Source organism: Petromyzon marinus, chromosome 24 (genome assembly GCF_048934315.1).
Source record: "Petromyzon marinus isolate PM22_M1 ecotype Great Lakes invasive population chromosome 24, UKy_Petmar_22M1.pri1.0, whole genome shotgun sequence".
NCBI lineage: Eukaryota > Metazoa > Chordata > Hyperoartia > Petromyzontiformes > Petromyzontidae > Petromyzon > Petromyzon marinus.
Genome location: NC_133690.1, coordinates 9,225,007 through 9,244,990, shown reverse-complemented (window position 1 = coordinate 9,244,990; position 19,984 = coordinate 9,225,007). Strand labels below are relative to the sequence as shown.

Genomic DNA, 19,984 nt, shown 5'->3' with positions numbered 1-19,984 from the left:
GCATTTTATTTCCTCTATATCAACTTTGCCTTGGGCGCACAGTTCTTCAGTAGTTTCTGTCCCCGCCCCTCTGTGTCCATCTCAGTGGCACGGTGAAACCGCAACACGAGAAATGAACGCTCAACTTGGCCTCGTTATTTCATGATGTTTCCAGAACAACAGTGTGCGTGCATGACGTGAATATTGCATATCATTAAACAAAAAACAGTGCAGGTTTTTGAAAATAGCCTCGAGGATCATCGGCGCACATTTCCAGAAGTCTGACACTCCATTCAGTACAAGGCGTGCCTGGTGGCCCATTCCCATAATGTTTAGCGCTTTGGAAACATGTGTTTGTGGACCACGCAGATTCGGAAACATTCCCAAGCCAGCTGGGCAGTACGGTGGGACCGGTATATAGTTGTCCAGCAAATGGGTTTTGTTTACCCATCTGTTTGGATCATTGAATTGATGCAACTCCTATCTGTGGGTGCTTCGGGTTACTGCCACTCATTGACGCTTACTCGGATAAATAAATGACATTCGTATTACTTATTTTAATTGCACTCATGCATGCAACAGTGCACTCTGATCGAACGTCAAAAAAGTCAAAGTGATTTCCTGCCCAAATGAGCATTGAGATGGTGCTCACCTGGTGTTGACAGTCCTGTACCAGTGGGGGAAATTATTAATTCCTATGGAGGGGGGAATCTCTGTCGAGGACTGTTGACTTTTATTGATCCTGGAGTTTGAGTTTATTTGATTTCTTACACGGACAATCCTGTTTAGCCAGTTGCCCGGTTATTTTCGCGGTGAGATCCCGTTGTACGTGAGCGCAGCAGCAGCAGCAACAAAAACACACAGACAAAAAACATCGTCCAGATTCCAGAGAACGAGTACAGGGTCCTTTAATGAATATTGCACAAGTAATAAACGATGCATTTAATGGCCGTAAACGAAAATACATCGCACGCGAATCGGGAACAAACCAAAGAGATCCAGTGTCAATGTAATATGAGCGCAAGATGCACTGAAAACTGTTCGGTACAGGTGCAAGAAAGTACTATATTGTTTGTCTAACAGGGACACAAACAGGCACGAATCGAAAAAATAGACTGCAAATATGTGGGCGCAAGAGGTGCCAGACAAAAAGGTATGTACAGATGGGAGTAAGCTCTGTGTTTGGATCTATTAGGGCCATAAAGAGGGGCAGTGAAGGTAGGGAACCGAGCTGTAGATGAGTGGCAAAGGTATTCCAGAAACGTGGAGCAGCAACGTGGATGGACTTGTTACCAAACAATGTTTTAACAAATCACATTATTTTTTTAAATCGGTATCAGGATTCACTTCTGAGGCTACTGGAGGGAGTTAGTGGAACAAAGTGGTCCTTTAATCAATCTGAGGATTTGTTTAAGATGACCTTGAGAATGACGACAGCCCAGTGACGGTTTCTCCAGCTATCTGGAGGGGGGGGGGAGGGGGCAGATTTGAGTTAATATAAAGGTTGCAATGATGGGTTATAAAGGGGGGCGACGACGAGGGATGATGGGCTGAGTGTCCCCCAGCCCACCACCTGTATTTGAATTCGCAACATTCCAATTGTGAGTTGCTCACTCGACCACTGAGCGACCAGGTCAGTTCATGCGATGACAAAGCGATGTTCCGGGCCAATGGCTATCTTTCATAGCAGAGAGATCAGCAGGGCAATGCTACTATATGAAGAAGTCCCATTGCTCAAAACGTCGCCTATTTTATTAATATTTGCTTTTTTGGGCCGCGGTGTTATTGATGAACGTGTTTAATTTGCATTATTTCTGCCGTGCACCACCACCGCCGCCAGCAAACGAACTTTGTTTGCTTTGGCGGTAGTTACTTGGTGAGTCTTTGTTTTTTTTGCGGGGGGGGGGGGAAGCTAAAACCAGGCACCAGGAGAGCCCTTCGCATCCAGTCCACACCCCGAGCGTAGCATTTCACTTTGTTAAAGGCCACCTGTCAAAGGAAACAAAATGACTTTTTTTTTCTGTTCAGTGTAAAATTCAATACATTGCCATCGTATGGGCTGCTTGGGCTGCTTGCACTGCCTGTTAAAAACTGACGGCCAGGCCAAAGGGCACGCAGGCACAACTAATAGTTAAATGTCACTTTGGCTCCATTCCATTATTCATGAAAAGTGAACGCAGGCGCGCACGCAAGCACACACACACCTATACACATCACCTGTTCACACTAAGACAAAGATCCCCCAATTAACCTTGCAGAAAGACTGTCGGAACACGTGCTCTGAGCGAGCACCTTTTGAGACCGTTACAATGCACGATGGGTTGTTGTCGCCAGTCACACCTTTAATCTTCCCAATGCTGATGTTTTTTTAATGGCGCAAGTAAAGAATAATAAATACTTCGATGAATCGATAGTTATGCTAATGATACACGTATACAATTGTGAGAATCCGTTTGGTATTATTGACGAAAATCATATGCAACATACAGGCACTCCTTAAGATACGCAATAGATGTGTTCCTGGAAAAGCGTGCGTATCTCAAAATCACGTATGTCAAAAGCAATTTCCCCATAAATAATGGTAAAGGAGGGGGTTAGAGGATTTCACTCACACTCGCAGACATAATCGTCTATATTATCCTAGCCTATATCAATACAATACATGTACACACAATATAATACCTTAAATAAAAAAAGATAATCATCTAAACTCTGATATACTCCCTAAAAAATAAAAAAAATGAAAAGTAAAGCAATACAGTATTTCTTACTTGTAACTACGCCGGAGTTGCATTGTGGAGAGGATTGATTGAGATGAGGAGGGAGATGGACTTATAGTTGGTGGATACTCTGCAGTATTGCAAAATTAGTCATCATACCGCACTGGCTACTGGCAAGGCCCTTGGGTCGCGGTGCTAGGCTCACGTGGCGTATGTCACGTTGCGGGTGACTTTATTCCGAAAATTGCCTCGCGTATGTCAATCCTTTTCTTCCACGCTTTTGTCGCACTCATGTGCGGTTCGCTGTCCTTGCCAACCTCCTCCACGCTGCCCTGCCCTGCGCCGTCTCTCTTTCCGCTCCTCGGGCCACCGTGTCCGATTGCACCGCATCACCCGACCTCTTCGTCTGCCTTCCTCTTGATCTCTTTCCTTCCACTTGCATCACTTGTAATTTCTGACCCACATGCTTTGCCTGCTGTGTCTCCACATGACCGAACCACACCAGCCTTTCTTTATTCTCTCATCTCTGTGATTTCTACCACCTTGAGTCTTTCTTTCACTTCTCCATTTCTTACCCAGTCCTTCCTTGTTAAACCCAACATCCACCGCAACATCCTCATCTCTGTGACTGCCATAACTTGGTTCTCCCTCTTTCTTGTGCCCCAGCACCGGCCTCACCACCGTCTTATACTATACACTACACTATACACTACTATACACTACACACTTTTCCCTTCAACCAAACGGGGACCCTCTTATCGCACACCACACCGGTCATCTCACACCATTTCAGTCAACCAACCCTTGTTCTTGTTTTCATCTCTCCTTCTTGTGATCCATCAGCACCACAGCATTGTACGCAGGTATTTAAACTCGTTCGTCATCATTAACTGGTCACTTCTAATTTGCAATCCTCCTGCATTATTTCCACTGACATTTGCCAACATATACTCAGTCTTTGTCCGACTGATCCTCAACCCATTCCCTTCAAACTTTTAGACACCAAATTTTCAAATCATCTTCCACTACCCCTCTGCTTTCACCGCATAGCACAATGTCATCAGCACACAGCATACACCAGGGGGGCTCCCTCTGAATCTCTCTCGTAAGTCTGTCCAGCACCAGGATAAACAGGAAGGGGCTGAGGGCGGAACCTTGTTTCACTCCCGCTTGACTTGAAAGCTATCCGACACTCCACAAGCTGCTTTGCGACATGCATTTTCCCTCCTTGAACTTCTCCATCAATGCTCTTCTCAGTGCAAAGATTGCATCCATTGTTAACCTTCCCTGTCTGAATCCAAACTGACTCTCAGCTTGAGCCACCGGCTTCCTCAGTCTCCTTTTTATGATCCTTTCCCAGAGTTTTATTGTGTGACTCGTCAATACTATTCCTCTGTAGTTCTCACACTCTTGTACATCACCTTTCCTTTTAAAATGGGAACCAATGTACTCTCTCTCTCTCTCCACGTTTCAGAATTTTTCTTCTCCATCCAGATTTTCCCAAACAGCCCCATCAATATTTCAAAACCCTTTTCTCCAATTAATTTAAACACATCAATTGGAATCTCATCTGGCCCCACTGCCTTTTGATGTTTCATGCTCGCCACCACCTCTTGTCTGGTTATAGTATCTGCAACTACTTCAATTATTTAGTGTTCCTCAACCATTTCACATCTTGGGTTTTCCACATTCAGCAACTTCTCAAAGTACTCTATCCATCTCTCTCTAACCTTTATCTCATCCAAGATGGTTTGTCCATGTAACGAGATTCACATGGTCGATGTCCCTGGTCTTTCTCTCTCTGGCTCTTGCCAAACGGTATACTATCGTCTCGCCTTCTGTGCTGTCAAGCTTATGGTAGAGTTGAGCAAATGCTGTTGTTTTTTCCATTGCTACCACTTGCTTTGCCTCTCTTCTCGCTGACAGTTATTCATCCAGATGGTCCTTCTCTCTGGTGTTCTGCAACTTCTTAAACTTGGCCCTTTTCTCTCTTGTTGCGTTTTGCACTTCATCACTCCATCACCATGTTTCCTTCTGTTGCATCGGTCTTCCTTTGCTCAATCCCACTACTACCTTTCTGCTTTCATTATTCCACTCGCCAGTTGTTCCCACATTTCATTCACGCTCCTCCTAGGCCTTACGCTTTTTAAGTTCTCCATAGCTTGCCTGCAGAAGTTTTGTTTCTCATTGTTTAGTTGCCACCACTTCACCCTACTCCAGTTATTTTGTCTCCCCTTCCTCTTCCTAACTCCCCAACACTACGCAATCTGCCACAAGTAGTCTATGTTGTCCAGTTACACACTTTCCAGGGATTACTTTGCAGTTCTTCTCTCCTTTCAGGTGCTTTTGGCGTCCTCTGGTCTAACACCGTTTGAGACGAGGCTCAAAAGAAAGCTGCCTCTGGTGTGGACCAATCAGTTTCAAAGACAATGCAAATATTATCGGAGTATGTTTTTTTTGCATTTTGACCACCAAGTATTGTGGTTAATGCAGACATGATTCCTTGTAAAAGGTTTCAGTTTGGTGTTTTAACAACTTAACACCTGTTTTGTTGCCATATAAAAGGGGAAAACTCATTCTCATGAAGAAATTAGTGCAACAAAAAGTTAATTGATTATATTTTATCATCGGTGGTTCCTGATGTTTCTGGATGTTTCGCACTATACGTAGCCAACTGTGCTAATCGGAGGTGCGGAGGAAGGAAAACAAATTAAACGCAACAATAAGAGTTAGCTATGGCTGGGAATCAAACTTAGGTTGCCAGGTTTTTAGCACAGTGCACTAACCACTGTGCCACTGCCCCCCCCCCCTCCCACAATATTCATACGCTCCATGACGTATATTAAACATGTGTGTGATTCACAATAATACAATTTCACCACAGACCCAAACTGAATGCTACGGTCAAATTTATTGCAGAAAAATATAATGCAAAGTAGTGTGGCCAGAATAACTTGTGCTATTTAAAATGAAATACGATTTTACTTTCGGGGCCAGAGACAAACTCTGAAAAGATCAACACAACGCACAGTTATGGAAGCTTGGGGAGAGTTGTAGAGGGTGAATGATGTAACGATCATTCTCATTCTTTCTTTGAAAATTGGAAAACTTAAAAGAAATCTACTTTTACGATCGATTTCTTTTTCAACTTCTGGCACCAGATATATATTGTTTTCCTCTTCACAATTTAAACTGCGGAAAAACATCTCACATATGACCACACTTTAATAGACAGAATGAGTGTTACCGGCTCAGTTATGTGGACTTTCTCCAGGCACATTTGCTTCCTTATGTGCTCAAAATGGAATTGGGCCAATAATCGTGTGCTAGATTCCACTTGAAATTAGTTTTGACACTCAGTGAGTCTTTTCTGGGTAAACTTAAAACAAAAATGCATTTAAAACTTCATTTTCAGGAATTATCATTGTTTTGAGGACATCGTAAGTAATCTCCTGTTATCGAATCTTAATAATATTATTTGTTTTTGGTTAGGAAGGTCTACGTTATTACATTTAGTATAAACCTATACATTTAGTTGTAGAATTTTGTAATGGACACTTTTTTTTATGGGATTCACTGTGTGATGAAGACGAATATCATCTGGTGAACATTGTTGACTGTCCAAGCAAGTCCTATCGGTGAAAACCGCATGGGCCATTGCCAACTGGCATGATGTTTCCACCGCTGATATTGAAAATACCGCACAAGGGCATTTATTTTATGCTGAGCGAACCTTGAAGAGGCACACACCAGGTCCACATACCATGTGATGTGGGTGATGTGCATGGCCAGGAATTGTATAATCAGTGCTGATGAATGCACACCATGCCGTGTGAATTCAAGGCTGAGTTGACGTAAGGTAAGCCGAGGACAGGTCCAAATACTGTGAGGGAAAGATTTGGTTCGTGGACAGATATTAGTACAGTGCACATTGCATATCTACACGACTGCAATTCACTACAAAAATCTTAATCTAGTGCCAGCCCACATCACTCCATTTCAAGAATACACTTGCAGTTGGAAATTGTTCACTTTGCTAACCACTTCATTTTAATTGTCAAAATAATCAATGCCTCGAGTTTCCTCGCTGGCTCCTGGCTGGGCTCCGCTCCTCCCCGACAATAACGACTTTGTTGCTAGTGGCTGCTGCCGGTCGTTGCCACCGAAAGTAGCTGGATAACCGGCTAAAGGTGCTTTTTCTGGAAGACGTTTAATGGGTGGCGACACCGATGAGATGGGAATAATGAATGCATCAGATTGACCACGGTTCATTTAAAATTGTTCTAACTTTTTCATTTATCCTTCTATTAATGTCATTCTTTCGCCAGAGTATTACTTAAATCCTAAATAAAATAAAAACACCTTATAACATGTATTATCTTTTCATTTTATTGTGTACAAAATCTGATTGCTTTGAGTGCTCTGAGTACAGGATTATAAGAAAAGCATGAAAATGAAAGCCATCGAATATTTTCCATTGCAGGGCAATGGGTTCTCTACACGTTAAACTATTATTATTTTTACAAAAGAACATTGCTGAATACATTACCCAACTAAAACTTAAAAACACTGCCATTGCCTAATTTACGTTGCATGTGGTGTTAATGTGGGTATTAAATTGCATGTGCGTGTTGGCTAAATTCAAGCCAGTTACTTATTTCGTGGAGCCTGCTACCTGGAATGATTCCAGTTATTCTGAATGTGTGAGCAGATCATGAAGTTTGTGACCCACTGTCCCAAATGGGCAATGACTTTCATTTAGAACTCCATGGTTCACACCGGTTTTATGATGCTGTAATTGAATGTGTCATGCAATTTTAGCCACAACAATTGTGACTTTATTGTCAAATGCAAAAGTGAAAATTGCTGTTTGGATTTCATAAGCGCAACATATTTACGGGATTGCATGTCGAGTTTCCCATTTGTAGCGTGTTCCATTTTCACCGAAATCCTCCTGCTGAGAAGCAGGATATTCTTCCTTGAAGCAGCAGATGTAGCTTATCTATTTATTTGCTTAAGCATTCACTTAATCTTGCGAATTCTAAAGAATTGCAGACATGCACACCCACAAAGGGAAAATATTAATTATGATTCAAAGCTTCATGGATTGAGTCAGCCTATCATTCCTCTGGGAGAGATAAAACGAATGCCACTTTGCATGCCATAAACAGCGGTTATTCCACGTTTTTTTATGGCAACTGCCATATAAATATGGAATTGGCACCACCACTGGTTCACCTATGCTTGTGAACACCAGCCCTGTGCTGATCTGAGCAGGGATAAAGAAAAATGAATTGGAATTACCAGCAGAGTGTAAGCTGACATACTCTTTCCATTGACGGCAGGATCCTCTCTGTCCACTTTGTAACAGAGAGCACTCTCAGTGTCCTCAAAATTTATAAACTCGATGGTGGTGGAGTACAAACCATGAAATCCATGTAAACCACTCAAGTTGCAAACTTCCTTCGCAGCAAGCCATCCAATGCCTATCTACATACGCAGAATGCCGCTTTTACTTTACAATAAAATACATCATCATCAGTCATCATCTAAATGTGTTTCTTTTTTACCAGGTAAGGCCCATTGAACTATTTGGCTCTTTTTCAGAAGCGACCTGGCTATCACATTATAACTCGACGAAGTAGCTCATCATGTGGAAATTTATAGCTGCCAAATGCTCTAAACCCACCTTTCTAAATATGGGGGGGGGGAACTGGAGGACCCAGAGAAAAATCCACGTGACCACGGGGAGAGAGGGAGACAATCAAACTCCAAATCAATAGGTGTCAGGGTCGTATTTGAACCCACGACCTCCTGGATACCAAGAATGGTAGTTAACATCTCGCCACCGTGGCACCATCTATCATTCTCCTCAAGCCGTCACTTCTCTCATAGTCCTACGGTGCAACGATTGAACCTGCTCACGAGCTGGTTTCATCGACCCATGCTTCACATTTGACATCGTCTCGGGCGAGTTCCCTTCTTTGGCTGCCACTCCGTTGTTAGTCTCGACCGCCCGCAATCGTTTCTTCTCGCGACGTGTCCTGCCCAAGCCAATTTACTTTTCTCAACGGTCACAATCGTGTATTGTGAGTGTTGAGATGAGCACGGTTGGCTATGTACGGTGCCAAAGAAGTTCATACATACATTTAACATGCATATGTTCTGTTGTCCATGTTGTTCCCCTTTTCTCCTACTAAATGTATTTTCAAATGTGCATTAGCCACACTCCACTGCACATGATTGAGCTTTCACGCAAACGTATCCACCGGAATCCTTGTTTGCATGATAAAGATATTTGATCAATATTACTCATAACCAGTGTATTGTGTTCATTAAATGCCCCACAAAAATGCATAGAGTTCAGTGCCAAGGTTTTAGGGCTTTAACCTGATAACATTGAGTGGCAATTGTTCAACACAATGGCATTATTTTCCCAGAACATGTTGTTTGGCCAGTTAAATGGAACAGAGTTCATTAAATGTGTGTAAATATAGCGCTCTGTCATTTTATGCAATTACAAACTTTTTGCAAACCACCTTTGCAGCAACTAAGCTTCGAGCCACAAATTCTGCACGGAATATCCAGACCCTTGAAATTATATATTTTCCGGCTTTGCTTGCCTGGGGCTTGAACCCAGGACCTCATAAGTCCTGCCTCATTATCCTGACATAAGCATTAGCCTCCTTTTCCCTCCACGGTCCCTCAGAACGGTCCGTCAAAAAAAGTTTACGGTATCTATTTTTTTTACGTTGAACTAGATTTTATGCCGACAGAGTTGATGCAGCTATTTCACTGTTCCAGGCATATAACCACAGTGCAGGGCAGCTATTATATGTCAACGATTTCCTTCTAAAATATTTACGCATTTTATAATGGGGACCTTTAAAATTACACTTTGTTTTTAAATGTTACAAAATTATCATTACCCTAATTATCACTTCATTTTCTAACATACCGTGCATTTATATACTTTTTCCCCAACATGGCCCAATAATTTTTTTTTACTACTGATACATGTTGTGCAAATATTGGCCGATGATATTGGCAGCTGTGATGAGGAACAAACACACGCAATGTTCAATAAAGTAAAGTGTTTGCACTGTGCCTAAGACAGGGTATGTTGAAGACCAGATGCAGAAGTGCATTGCTCACTTCTGCATCTGGCCAATGTTGCTGTGGCAGAGCATTTGTCCCACAATCAGAAGATTCCGAGTTCAAAACCAAGACCAGGGCTCAACTCAATGCATCATCCCGTCGCGATCAATTCAAATGATTGCCGCTGTAAGAATTTAAGATTGATTGTCCTGTGGAAAAATCTGAGCAATGATGACTCAGATTATACGATTATATACACCCTCTAATATTACATTGTTGCCAATGCAATCTCAGATTTTGACTTGCAATGTTATTGACAATGTACGGTACTTATACAGCTGTGACCATTGCTTGCGTTCCAATGTCATCCGTTCCCAGGTCAAGTGCTCCAAATGCGACCCGTCCGTGTCTCTTGAGCTCTCACGCGGTTGAACAAAATAAACTTGATCGAAATCACACAGGACTCGATCATAAGGCTTGTTGGTTTTAACCGATGAGGGGAACACCCTCAGCCGGACGAATATGACATGTTCCCCACCGTGGATAATTGGCATCGTTGGTGACGAGCGTGACCAAGCACTCACTTGAGCGGGGAGACCGCTCTGTGCGACGTTACCACCTCGACAACCCTGGTGGAAACGCGTCGCGGTCACCGTTGTCGCCGTTCCGTCGGTTCGCCCACGTTCAGCCGTGGAGACATTGACGCGACTACACGGAGAAAAACAGAAAATCCGATGAAAACGAAGCGTTCGCAAGCGTGACAATCTGCCCCTCTGACCTCCCCAAATAAATAATCGTCCGCTACCCAGCATCCCTCGCAAAAGACGTAAGGGGAATCTTAATAGACTCTAACGTGGTTAATCAAAGGATGTTGATTGGCATTGACGTTATCGCCCCCATCTCCCCCCCCACCACCGAACCCCCCTCCACTCACCCCCCGCAAATGCCCTACAGAAATGCCTGCGCTTCAACCCCAACGCGACCGTGTGGGTGGCCAAGCAGCGCATCCTGTGCACCCTCAACCAGAGCCTGAAGGATGTTCTCAACTACGGGCTCTTCCAGCCGGCGTACAACGGGCGAGAGGGCAAGTTCCTGGACGAGGAGCGGCTGCTGCGTGACTATCCGCAGCCCATCCACTCCGGGGTGCCTTACATCGAGGTGGGAACACCGCGCGTGAACGCCTCCCACTATAATAGCGTATGCATCACAGTGACGGGGGTGTATCACTGTGATACATATATACAATCTGATGAAATGCGTATGTATCACAGTGTATGTATCGCGATGATACGAACAGAGTGATACGTGTATAGTACATACGTATGTATGATACATATGTACCACTGCGTCAACTATGCTGTGATACATACGTAAAAGCTGTAAAATCTGATGAAATGCACGTGTATCACAGTGATTTATACACAGTGATACATACGTATAGATACATATGTATATAAACATTGATATACATATGTATTACAGTCATAATACAATGATTTTACGTGTCGCAGTGAGATATCAATTCTCACCGTACAATTCGAGACAAAATGTCAAAGATACAACGATATTAGCTTCTTCCCTTAACTTCATTGGTTGTGATTCATGATCGAATTTTGGGGTCGCGCCAAATTTGTGTCACGCGCCGCCAGTTTCACGGCCGAGCAAATTAAATTGTAATGGGTACAAACAATTAACGTGTCAATTGCTATTGTTTCAGTGAGCTGATTGACAATTCTCAGAACCAAAAGTGATCAATTAGATTCGACGGGTCGCTTCAAACCTCGTATCGTGATTGAAGTATTTTTTTAAAAGTTGCATTATTTTTGTGCTGCAGTTCACTCAACAAAAGTTCGCCACAAGTCTTATATCACCATTGTAACTAAAAAATATATCAAAATTATTATATCGCACGTTCTATTCATTGTGCAATAAATAATTAAAGCAATTAAGGGAAATGCAATAATTATGATGTATTATCATCACTAAGCCAACAATTACTCTGGAAACATTTTCGCAAAAGAATTATGTAATGGGATAATAGCTGCATTCACAAGTTTATAAAAATATAAATATACGTTGTCAGGAAATAAAATATTAAATAAACTAGCATGATTAAAATAAAACGATCACCAATAATCATACTCTAACGATAATTTGCAAAACTATCGATACAATTATTGTGCATCTTATAAAGCATAGCATATATTGCAATATTGCAGCATCGCTACAGCGTGACAACCTTAATGGCAATCTGGACGGCTGATGTTATGATCAAAGCATTCAACTTACATCAGAAAGTTGTGAGTTCAAAAGCCCATGTGGGGTTGGCTCAGTCCACAATTCCTCCCTAGCTGATAACGTGAGCACCGCTTTTGTGACAAATCAAGCGGTTCCCATATGAAGAAAATGATCAATCAATGCCACTACTATATATATATTTCCCATGACTGACTCGGGGTCACGAATGGAGCTGAATCCTGTCCCGTTGCTCGTTTGAAAAGGGAGATGGTTTGATTTCTGTGGCTTCACTGAGATGGTGAGCGATAGCGAGAGCATGCTTATTACAATTCTAACCGCACTCTCGATGCACTGCAGTCGTGAAAACTTCTACTTTGGTTTTATGCATGTCACTTGAGTGAAGCGGAGTCGTACGTTTGACATTTAGTCTCATCTCAGCCACATATTTGGGGACAAATACAATGACTAAAATCTAGTCCAAGATACTAGGTACTCATTTAAGTCCGAGTCATCCAAGGGGAGCCCCAAGAATCAACTCATGTCATCAGGTTCATAGCGCAGTTATCTAACTGCTGCGCGACCGCTCCACCGCATTCTCAACATTCGCACAAACACGCATGCTCATACAGAGACAATGATCCATTGTGTAGCCTACACGGGCTGTTGGGGCAAGTGCTGTTAACAAGCACCTATTAAGGCCGACACGGCATGCTTGGGGGTGATGTGGCCGGACCATGCCCAAGCCGCCTTTGTCCTGCCCAGTGCTGATATTCACTTACTGCACCAGGTACACATTTAAGGCTAAGTTGACCTAGGGGAGGGCCATGACCACTGTAGTAGATAATGTTAACCGTGACCGGGAATCGAACTCGGCTGCGAGGGTACATAGCGCAGTGCTTCAACGGTGGGTCTACCTGTCCCCCCGCGAGCACATGCAAGCGTAGCGTGCGTGCCAACCACGGGCACTCGTAACACGACGCCACAGCGGCAAAGCCTTCATTCAAAGTGTGGCTTAAAACGCCTCTCGTTGCCTGACGTACAGGCTGCGGAGCCGCAGCGTATTCGATCGTCGAAGTGACGAGCCGCCTCTGTTGTGCGACGGCGAGGCATGGAGCTGCGCGCTCGTTCTCTCTCTCTCTCGAGGCATTAATTCGCCTTCCACTCGGAACATCACGGCGTGCCGCTCCGATGAAAAGTATGCGATGTTATTTTTTTTATAGTGAAGAGGGAGGGGGGGGGAAAGAAAAAAACACATTCTTTTAGCGCCAAAGATGATATGCTGTAAGGGTGGAAATTATATACGGCTGAAAGCGTTATTCGTCGGCGAGAGCAGCGAGTTGGAAAGCAGCCCCATTTGCGAACATGTAAAGGAAGATCAAATCGTGAACCACATCAAATGAAGGCGAGGAAGCCAGTTTAATATAATCTAATGATGCAATGACGACGGCGTGCACAGTTAATGATTCGCACCTGGGCCCTGTGTTACATTGATGTGACCGCTGTAATAGCCTGCAGTGTTCATTCTTTACTTTCTGTGAGCTCCTCAAACACAATAGCATGGTGTGGGTAGGGTCCTTGAGGTCAGCCCTTGGCATTGCGACCGGCTCAGTTTGAGGATTCTGCTTAGAAACTCGCAGCCTTCACACTGGGCTCCACTGGATTCTTTCTTTATTTAAGGCTTCGATACGATTAGGCAGGCGGGGAGGGGGGGGACAGCCAGAACATTGACACGTGAGGGTCACTGTAAACGAGAACATCGTGTAATCAGTAACTCGTGAAGCCAAAGGGCAAACAGTGGAGAACGGCATTGCCAATGTTTGGGAATCACTCAAGCGTACAACACTACAAAGGATAATGAATGTGCAGGACATGAATGTGCATGCTTAATCACAGAAACCAGAGCTGATATTCACAGAGGAAACAACGCGAAACACAATCGGCAACTGTTTTCCCAAACTATCGCAAGAATGTAACGCTGCATAATCCAAAGAAGGAGACGGGCATCAATGCATACCGCAACCAGAGTATGACCCAGACTTTTATAGGATGTAATATCCTTCCTATGTTGACTTTTGGACCCAAGAAACCCGTTTGAAATAATAAACCCGAGTACTAGTCCTCGAGGAGCGACATAACAATTCCCTAACCATGTGTGTGGGGCTCCTGAAAACTAAACTAGTTTTATTTTCCATAATAGAGTTTTTTTTGGGTTAGATCGCGTAAATATATAAATGTGTCGTTAAAACCTGCCACCACCCGACACAGCCAACTAGTAAGGGTTTCACGTAAACAGAACATGGCAAATTCGTCACTAGTACAGCATACCAGTGTGTTGGAGAGCCAAGCCACAACATTTACAAACTGAGTAACGATATTTCGGCAGTAATTACAACTAGCTTCATCAGGCGACAGCCAGATTTGTGGAGAAGTATTTCTGTTTCATTCCTTATAAAGAGGCGTAGATGTGGTGACCACGTACTCAGATTGTAAATGTTGTGGCTTCGCTCTCCAACACACCGGTGTGATGTACTAGCGACGAATTTGCACGTTCTGTTTATGTCACAACCCTTATTAGTTGGCTGTGTCGGGTGGTGGCAGGTTTTAACGACACATTTATATATTTACACGATCTAACCCCAAAAAACCCTCTATTATGGATGATATTGGTCGCGTAAGCCTACGTGTTAGTTTTATTTGACCAGGTAAGGCCCACTGAGCTATGTAGCTCTTTTTTTCAGAAGCGACCTGGCCACAAATGATAGCTCAATGAAGTCGCTTATCACGTGGAAATTTATGGCAGTCAAATAACCTAAACGCCTGTTGATTCTAAATGTGGAGGGAAAAACTGAAGGAACCAGAGAGGAAAATTCACGCGACCATGGGGAGAACATGCAAACTCCAAATATACAGCAGGCGTCAGGGTCGGAATTGAACCCACGACCTCCTGTATAGCAGGCAAGGAAGTTAACAGCTCGCCACCACGGCACCGCTATGTCGAAATGTCTAGTCTCTCCCCTACCCCGAAATCCCCTGGGACTCCTTATCCTATTACAATGGTAATCCCATCACACCTGCTCAACAGAAAATAAAAACTCCTACGTCTATCCGGGAGCCCAAAAGAGGGATCAGGGTCAATCACCGGATCCCATGGGGGATGGTTGGCAATTAGCATGCTCCTGTCATGGACCCGATAAAATAAGAAAGTGTGTCAGAACTTGCCCAAGGGGTATGTCTATATACATGTGACGAATTGGAATATCAAATGAGTAATTTGGAAGGACAGTTACCAAAGAACTTGCTGGATGATTTTGAGTGAGGCTATCGGCCGTCACAGGGTGACGAGGTCCCAGCTGTTTGTCCTTCGAGCTTTGCGGGCTGTGGGCGTTGCGAGTGAGTCTCTTTTTTCAACGCTCAGGTGAACCCGGGAAGAGAGGGCAGCTTGACGAGCCACAGGGGTGCCGTTTGGAGCCAGGGACAGCCGTTGTCTCGTTATAATCCAGGCGCTGACCCTTGAATCCCTCTGCCTTGGTGGAGTAGATGCCTTGCATCAAGGGCAGAGCTGGTCACTGTGCGCAAGTAAAGTTAAGTTTATTTGTTTAGCCAGGTGAGAACGCAAAAGACCAGGAAAAGTCTAATTTGCAACAGTGACCCGAGTCACCGGCAAATTGACAAACGCAAAACAAATGAAATACAGCACAGCAATGAAGCAAACTCAAATCAGAGCCATGACCATCGGCTAGACCAGGGATCGACATCGAAAATAACAAGAAAAGACATTTTCTTCGAATTTGATATAAAAAAACTCAATATTTCGAGAGCCACAATGCACGTGAAAAACGTCACAAAGCACGTGAAAAACGTCACGAAGCAGTCCTTAAAGAGCCGCACGTGGCTTCGGAGCCGCATTGTGCCGACCCCCTGGAACTAGCCAATGGATTGCGGGTCGATGCTTGCTGATACAGAGTGGGGGGGGTCCACTCTGCAAAGACGTGGAGGAGGCAGAGGCAGCTGTCGAAGGCTGGAATTCCATTCCCGAAGCAGAATAACCCCCATGGCTGGAACAGTGGAGGCGGATGAATGAGAGCACTGCTTTTGAAGAGCCCCTTCAAAAGCAGTGCACAGGGCCTACGTTGGCCAGCACAGGCCCGGCTCTCCGACCCTGTTGATTGTCTCCCCTCTGCGCACACACACACACAGAGACGTCGTTGCAGACATTGTTACAGACGCTCACATTGCTGGTAAGAAGAAGAGGAAGAAGAAGTAAAAGAGGACGAGGAAGAGGACGAGGAGGAAGAGGAGAAATAGGAAGAAGAGGAGGAAGAGGAAGAAGAGGAGGAAGAAGAGGAGGAAGAGGAAGAGGAAGAAGAAGAAGAAGAAGAAGAGCAAAGGTGCAGCCCTGCAATGGATTGGTCACGTCACTGGGGAGGCGCTCTAGAGAGCTCGTCTCAAGGCTATTTTGGCCTACTCTTCCATGCTGGTCAGACGTCTTGGAAGAAGTGGGAGTAGCCAACACACTTGACCCACCACACGCGACCTGACGATCGACCAACTGTGGTTTCACCTGGTCTGGCTGTAATATGCGGCGTGTTTACATTGATGCTTTCAATGAAAACGTAAAATTATTTCTCTCATCAAAAATGCATTTGCGGCAGTGCTCACCTCCATTTACAGCAGAGAGCAAATAGTGGAAACTCCACATTAATTTAGCAGGGGATGGTCATTCTATCGGACGACCACTTCTGAAGACCCACAGAGTGGTAATAATTTAAATGGTCCTGAAGGAACAATGAGCCGAGTTTGATTTCTGATTTAAACTCGCAACCTAAACTGGGATTTGATGTCGAAATTATTCAGCTGCGAGTTGTACGCTCTAAGTTTCACTTTTTTTTACCCGAATTATTATAAGTGAGGTTGAATTTCACAATGCGGTAACGTGATGTGTAGTTATAAATAAATCCACAAAAGTTTCCTGGGATTTTGACTTCATGAGTGCAGACCATTAGCACAGAGTTTTGTGTTTTGAAATCGATGTATAGCCACACTCTGTTTTATCCAAAGGGCGTTATTTAGCTAAACTGACTCTGCATGATGCCGAGCTCCTGTGATGCAAGCACTGCGTGTATAGTGGGTTCACGGGACACGGAGATGGTGGAGTAGAGGCAGCACTATTTATTTAACGTAACAAGGGTTACACTGGAAGGGGTAACGGCCCCTTCACACGTATACACGCTGGGACACCCTCTAGGCTATTTAGCCTAACTCCTGTGCTCCCAGTTCCTCCAGCTACAGGCGCTAGAGGAGGCTATCTGACCTGGCCCTGGTCAAGGACAGATCACGGCACCCCACCAACCAGACCGGCCCTTAAAAGGGCTCCGGCTCTGAGGCTCTGGGGCCGCACCACTGGCTTACCCTGCCGGCCCTCAAAAGGACAGTGATCAGGGAAGTCCCAGGGTCTATCTAGCCGCCCTTCCTTCTTCACTGGTTCTTCATTCTTGGCCCCAACACACTGCCCCGAGCTCTCTGGCTCCCCGCCCTTTATACCCATACACCACTGAGGGCGGGGCTATAGCGGACGTGGTTGTAGCCACCAAGGTGTGGCTGTGCGTTACCTTCCCACACTGTGTGTTTCCTTCCCACAACACCCCTACATCACCCCCTCCCGTACAGCCCGCAGCTGTCCCGGCTGCAACAATATTCAACAATAACAACGCAACAAAACCCCAACCGTGCGTGCCTCATAACAACCAAATGCCCCAATAAATAACCCAACCCACCTATACAAAGATACGCTATATACAGCATATACATTTTCCCTCCACCGCATTCAACCGGAGTCACCCATCAGCACAGCAAAAGGAGACTTAACAGGTGAGTAAAACAGTGTGAACAGAACAAGTGCAACCAGAAGGCAACATTACAAAAACCGGCGTGTTTTGGCGCGAGTCCGATTTGCGGGCCCATCGTAGGGGGGAGAAACCGGTCAGGCCGGCAGTGGGCGCTGTCCGTTCGGGTGCGCAACCCTCCTACATCCTGGGAGGACAATCCCTGTCCCCGCCGGGTGGCGCAGGCAGCTGGGAGACCGTCATTCTCGAGGCACCTGAAGATGGAACAGTTAGTGGCTTATCAGGGGCAGGCGGCGAAGTCGCCATCCGGGAGTCAGCGGACACATCACATGCTCGGCCTGTGTAATGTGGTGGAGGAACGAGCGGTGCCACAAATGGCTTCAGGTGCGAGGGGTGTACATACCAGCGACCTTTCCCCCACTGAATACGAATACACTGTGGCCGCATGACCTGTACAATTTCCACAGGACCCCTCCATGGCCGCAACAATTTCGCCGAGGTTGCCAACGGTACTTGAGGGCAGGGCAGCCAGGCTCTGTCACCCGGTCTCCACGCATGTGTGCATGACTGGCGCGAACACAACCTCTCGTTAGCCTTCTGTCGGTAATTAGAGTTTTGGACGGCTGCCTCTCGTGCCTCGGTCAACCTCAGGATATTAAATTTGACATGGTCGGCCAATTTCGATTTTTTGTTTGGTTTGGAGACCCACAGCTGAGTCTCAATAGGCGGATCAACATCGCGACAGTACATTAGAAAGGACGGCGAGAATCCGGTCGCCGCGTAAGGTGCCATCCTGTAGGCAGCCAAAACCCCCGGGATCTGAAGGTCCCAATCGGTCTGGGAGTCACATACTTGGTGACACAACATGGACGTGAGGGTCCTATGAAGGCGTTCCACCATTCCATCCGTTTGTGGGTGATAGGGAGAAGTACGGATTTTTTTTGTACCGAGAAGCGCACACACCTCGTGCAGAAGGACGCCAGAGAAGTTTTTCCCTTGGTCAGTCAGCAGCTGTTCAGGAGCAACTTTGTCGAGGACATAGCCCTGGACAAAGGCCTCGGCGATGGCTGCTGCTGACTGGTTGGCGAGAGGCCATGCCATAGGTCATCGAGTAAAGTATTCTACGCCAACCAGTAGGTACTTTTTACCCCTAAGGCTCGCAGGGAAGGGCCCCAATATATCGAGTGCGACGAGTTCGCAGGGAAGGGCCCCAATATATCGAGTGCGACGAGTTCGTTAACTGGAGAGACCGTAATAGATTGTATTGGCGGACAACCGCTCCTCGCTGGTGGCTTCCGTTGGGCACACTGAGTACATGCACCCAGGAGGTCATCCACATCCCTTGCCATGCCCGGCCAGAAGAAATCCAGCTGGAGCATGGCAAGGGTCTTGTGGGTCCCTAGGTGCAAAAGTCGCTCGTGAGCAGCCCACACGGCCTTACCCCGCAGAGCAGAAGGTACCACCAGCCTGTGACGGCGGGCCTTCCCATCCCAATGCATAAGGAGCCCCTGGTGCAGCCCGAACGAATCAACCCCCGTCACCCCCCTCATGGAACCCCCTGCGCGACGACGCAACGCGAGGAGGGACGCGTCCTCCATCTGGAGGCGCCCCCATTCCGTAACAGATAACCCCAGCAAGGAGTCTCCTCCCCTCTGCTCGATAGGACCCACAGACACAGGGTCCTCGGTGGCGGCAGCAAGAATTGGAATTTTTAAAACGGGGCTGTCATCCGGCGGCTTACAACGCCCCGATCCCATGAGACAAGCGCAATCTGAGGCGGGTGGCAGGCGAGACAGCGCGTCCGCATTAGTGTGTCGAACACCCTTCCGATATGTGCTTGTGAAATCATAGTCCTGAAGGACCTCGAGCCATCGAGACAATTGCCCCGAAGGCTGTTCCACCCGCAAGGCATATTGCAATGCCGCATGGTCTGTACGGACGGTAAAGTGCCGGCCGTACAGATATGGCCGATATTGCTGTATAAAAAATACAATGGCTAACAGCTGCCGACATGTGACGCAGTATCTCTGCTCCGCCGGAGAAAAGACCCTACTGCCATAGGCCACAATGCGCTCCACACCACCGACAACCTGCAAGAGCACACCC

General features: G+C 45.7%; 1 protein-coding gene across 6 annotated transcripts in view; it reads left to right on the top strand.

The window, feature by feature from the left end:
• The window catches only part of LOC116945424 (SH3 and multiple ankyrin repeat domains protein 2-like), a 661,289-nt gene that overhangs the window by 199,796 nt on the left and 441,509 nt on the right, over positions 1 to 19,984 (top strand). For all 6 annotated transcript variants that reach the window (XM_032959740.2, XM_032959739.2, XM_032959738.2 and 3 more), the window contains exon 3: positions 10,752 to 10,955. In XM_032959740.2, the coding sequence (XP_032815631.2) occupies positions 10,752 to 10,955 (204 nt within the window). The remainder of the gene's footprint in view (positions 1 to 10,751; positions 10,956 to 19,984) is intronic.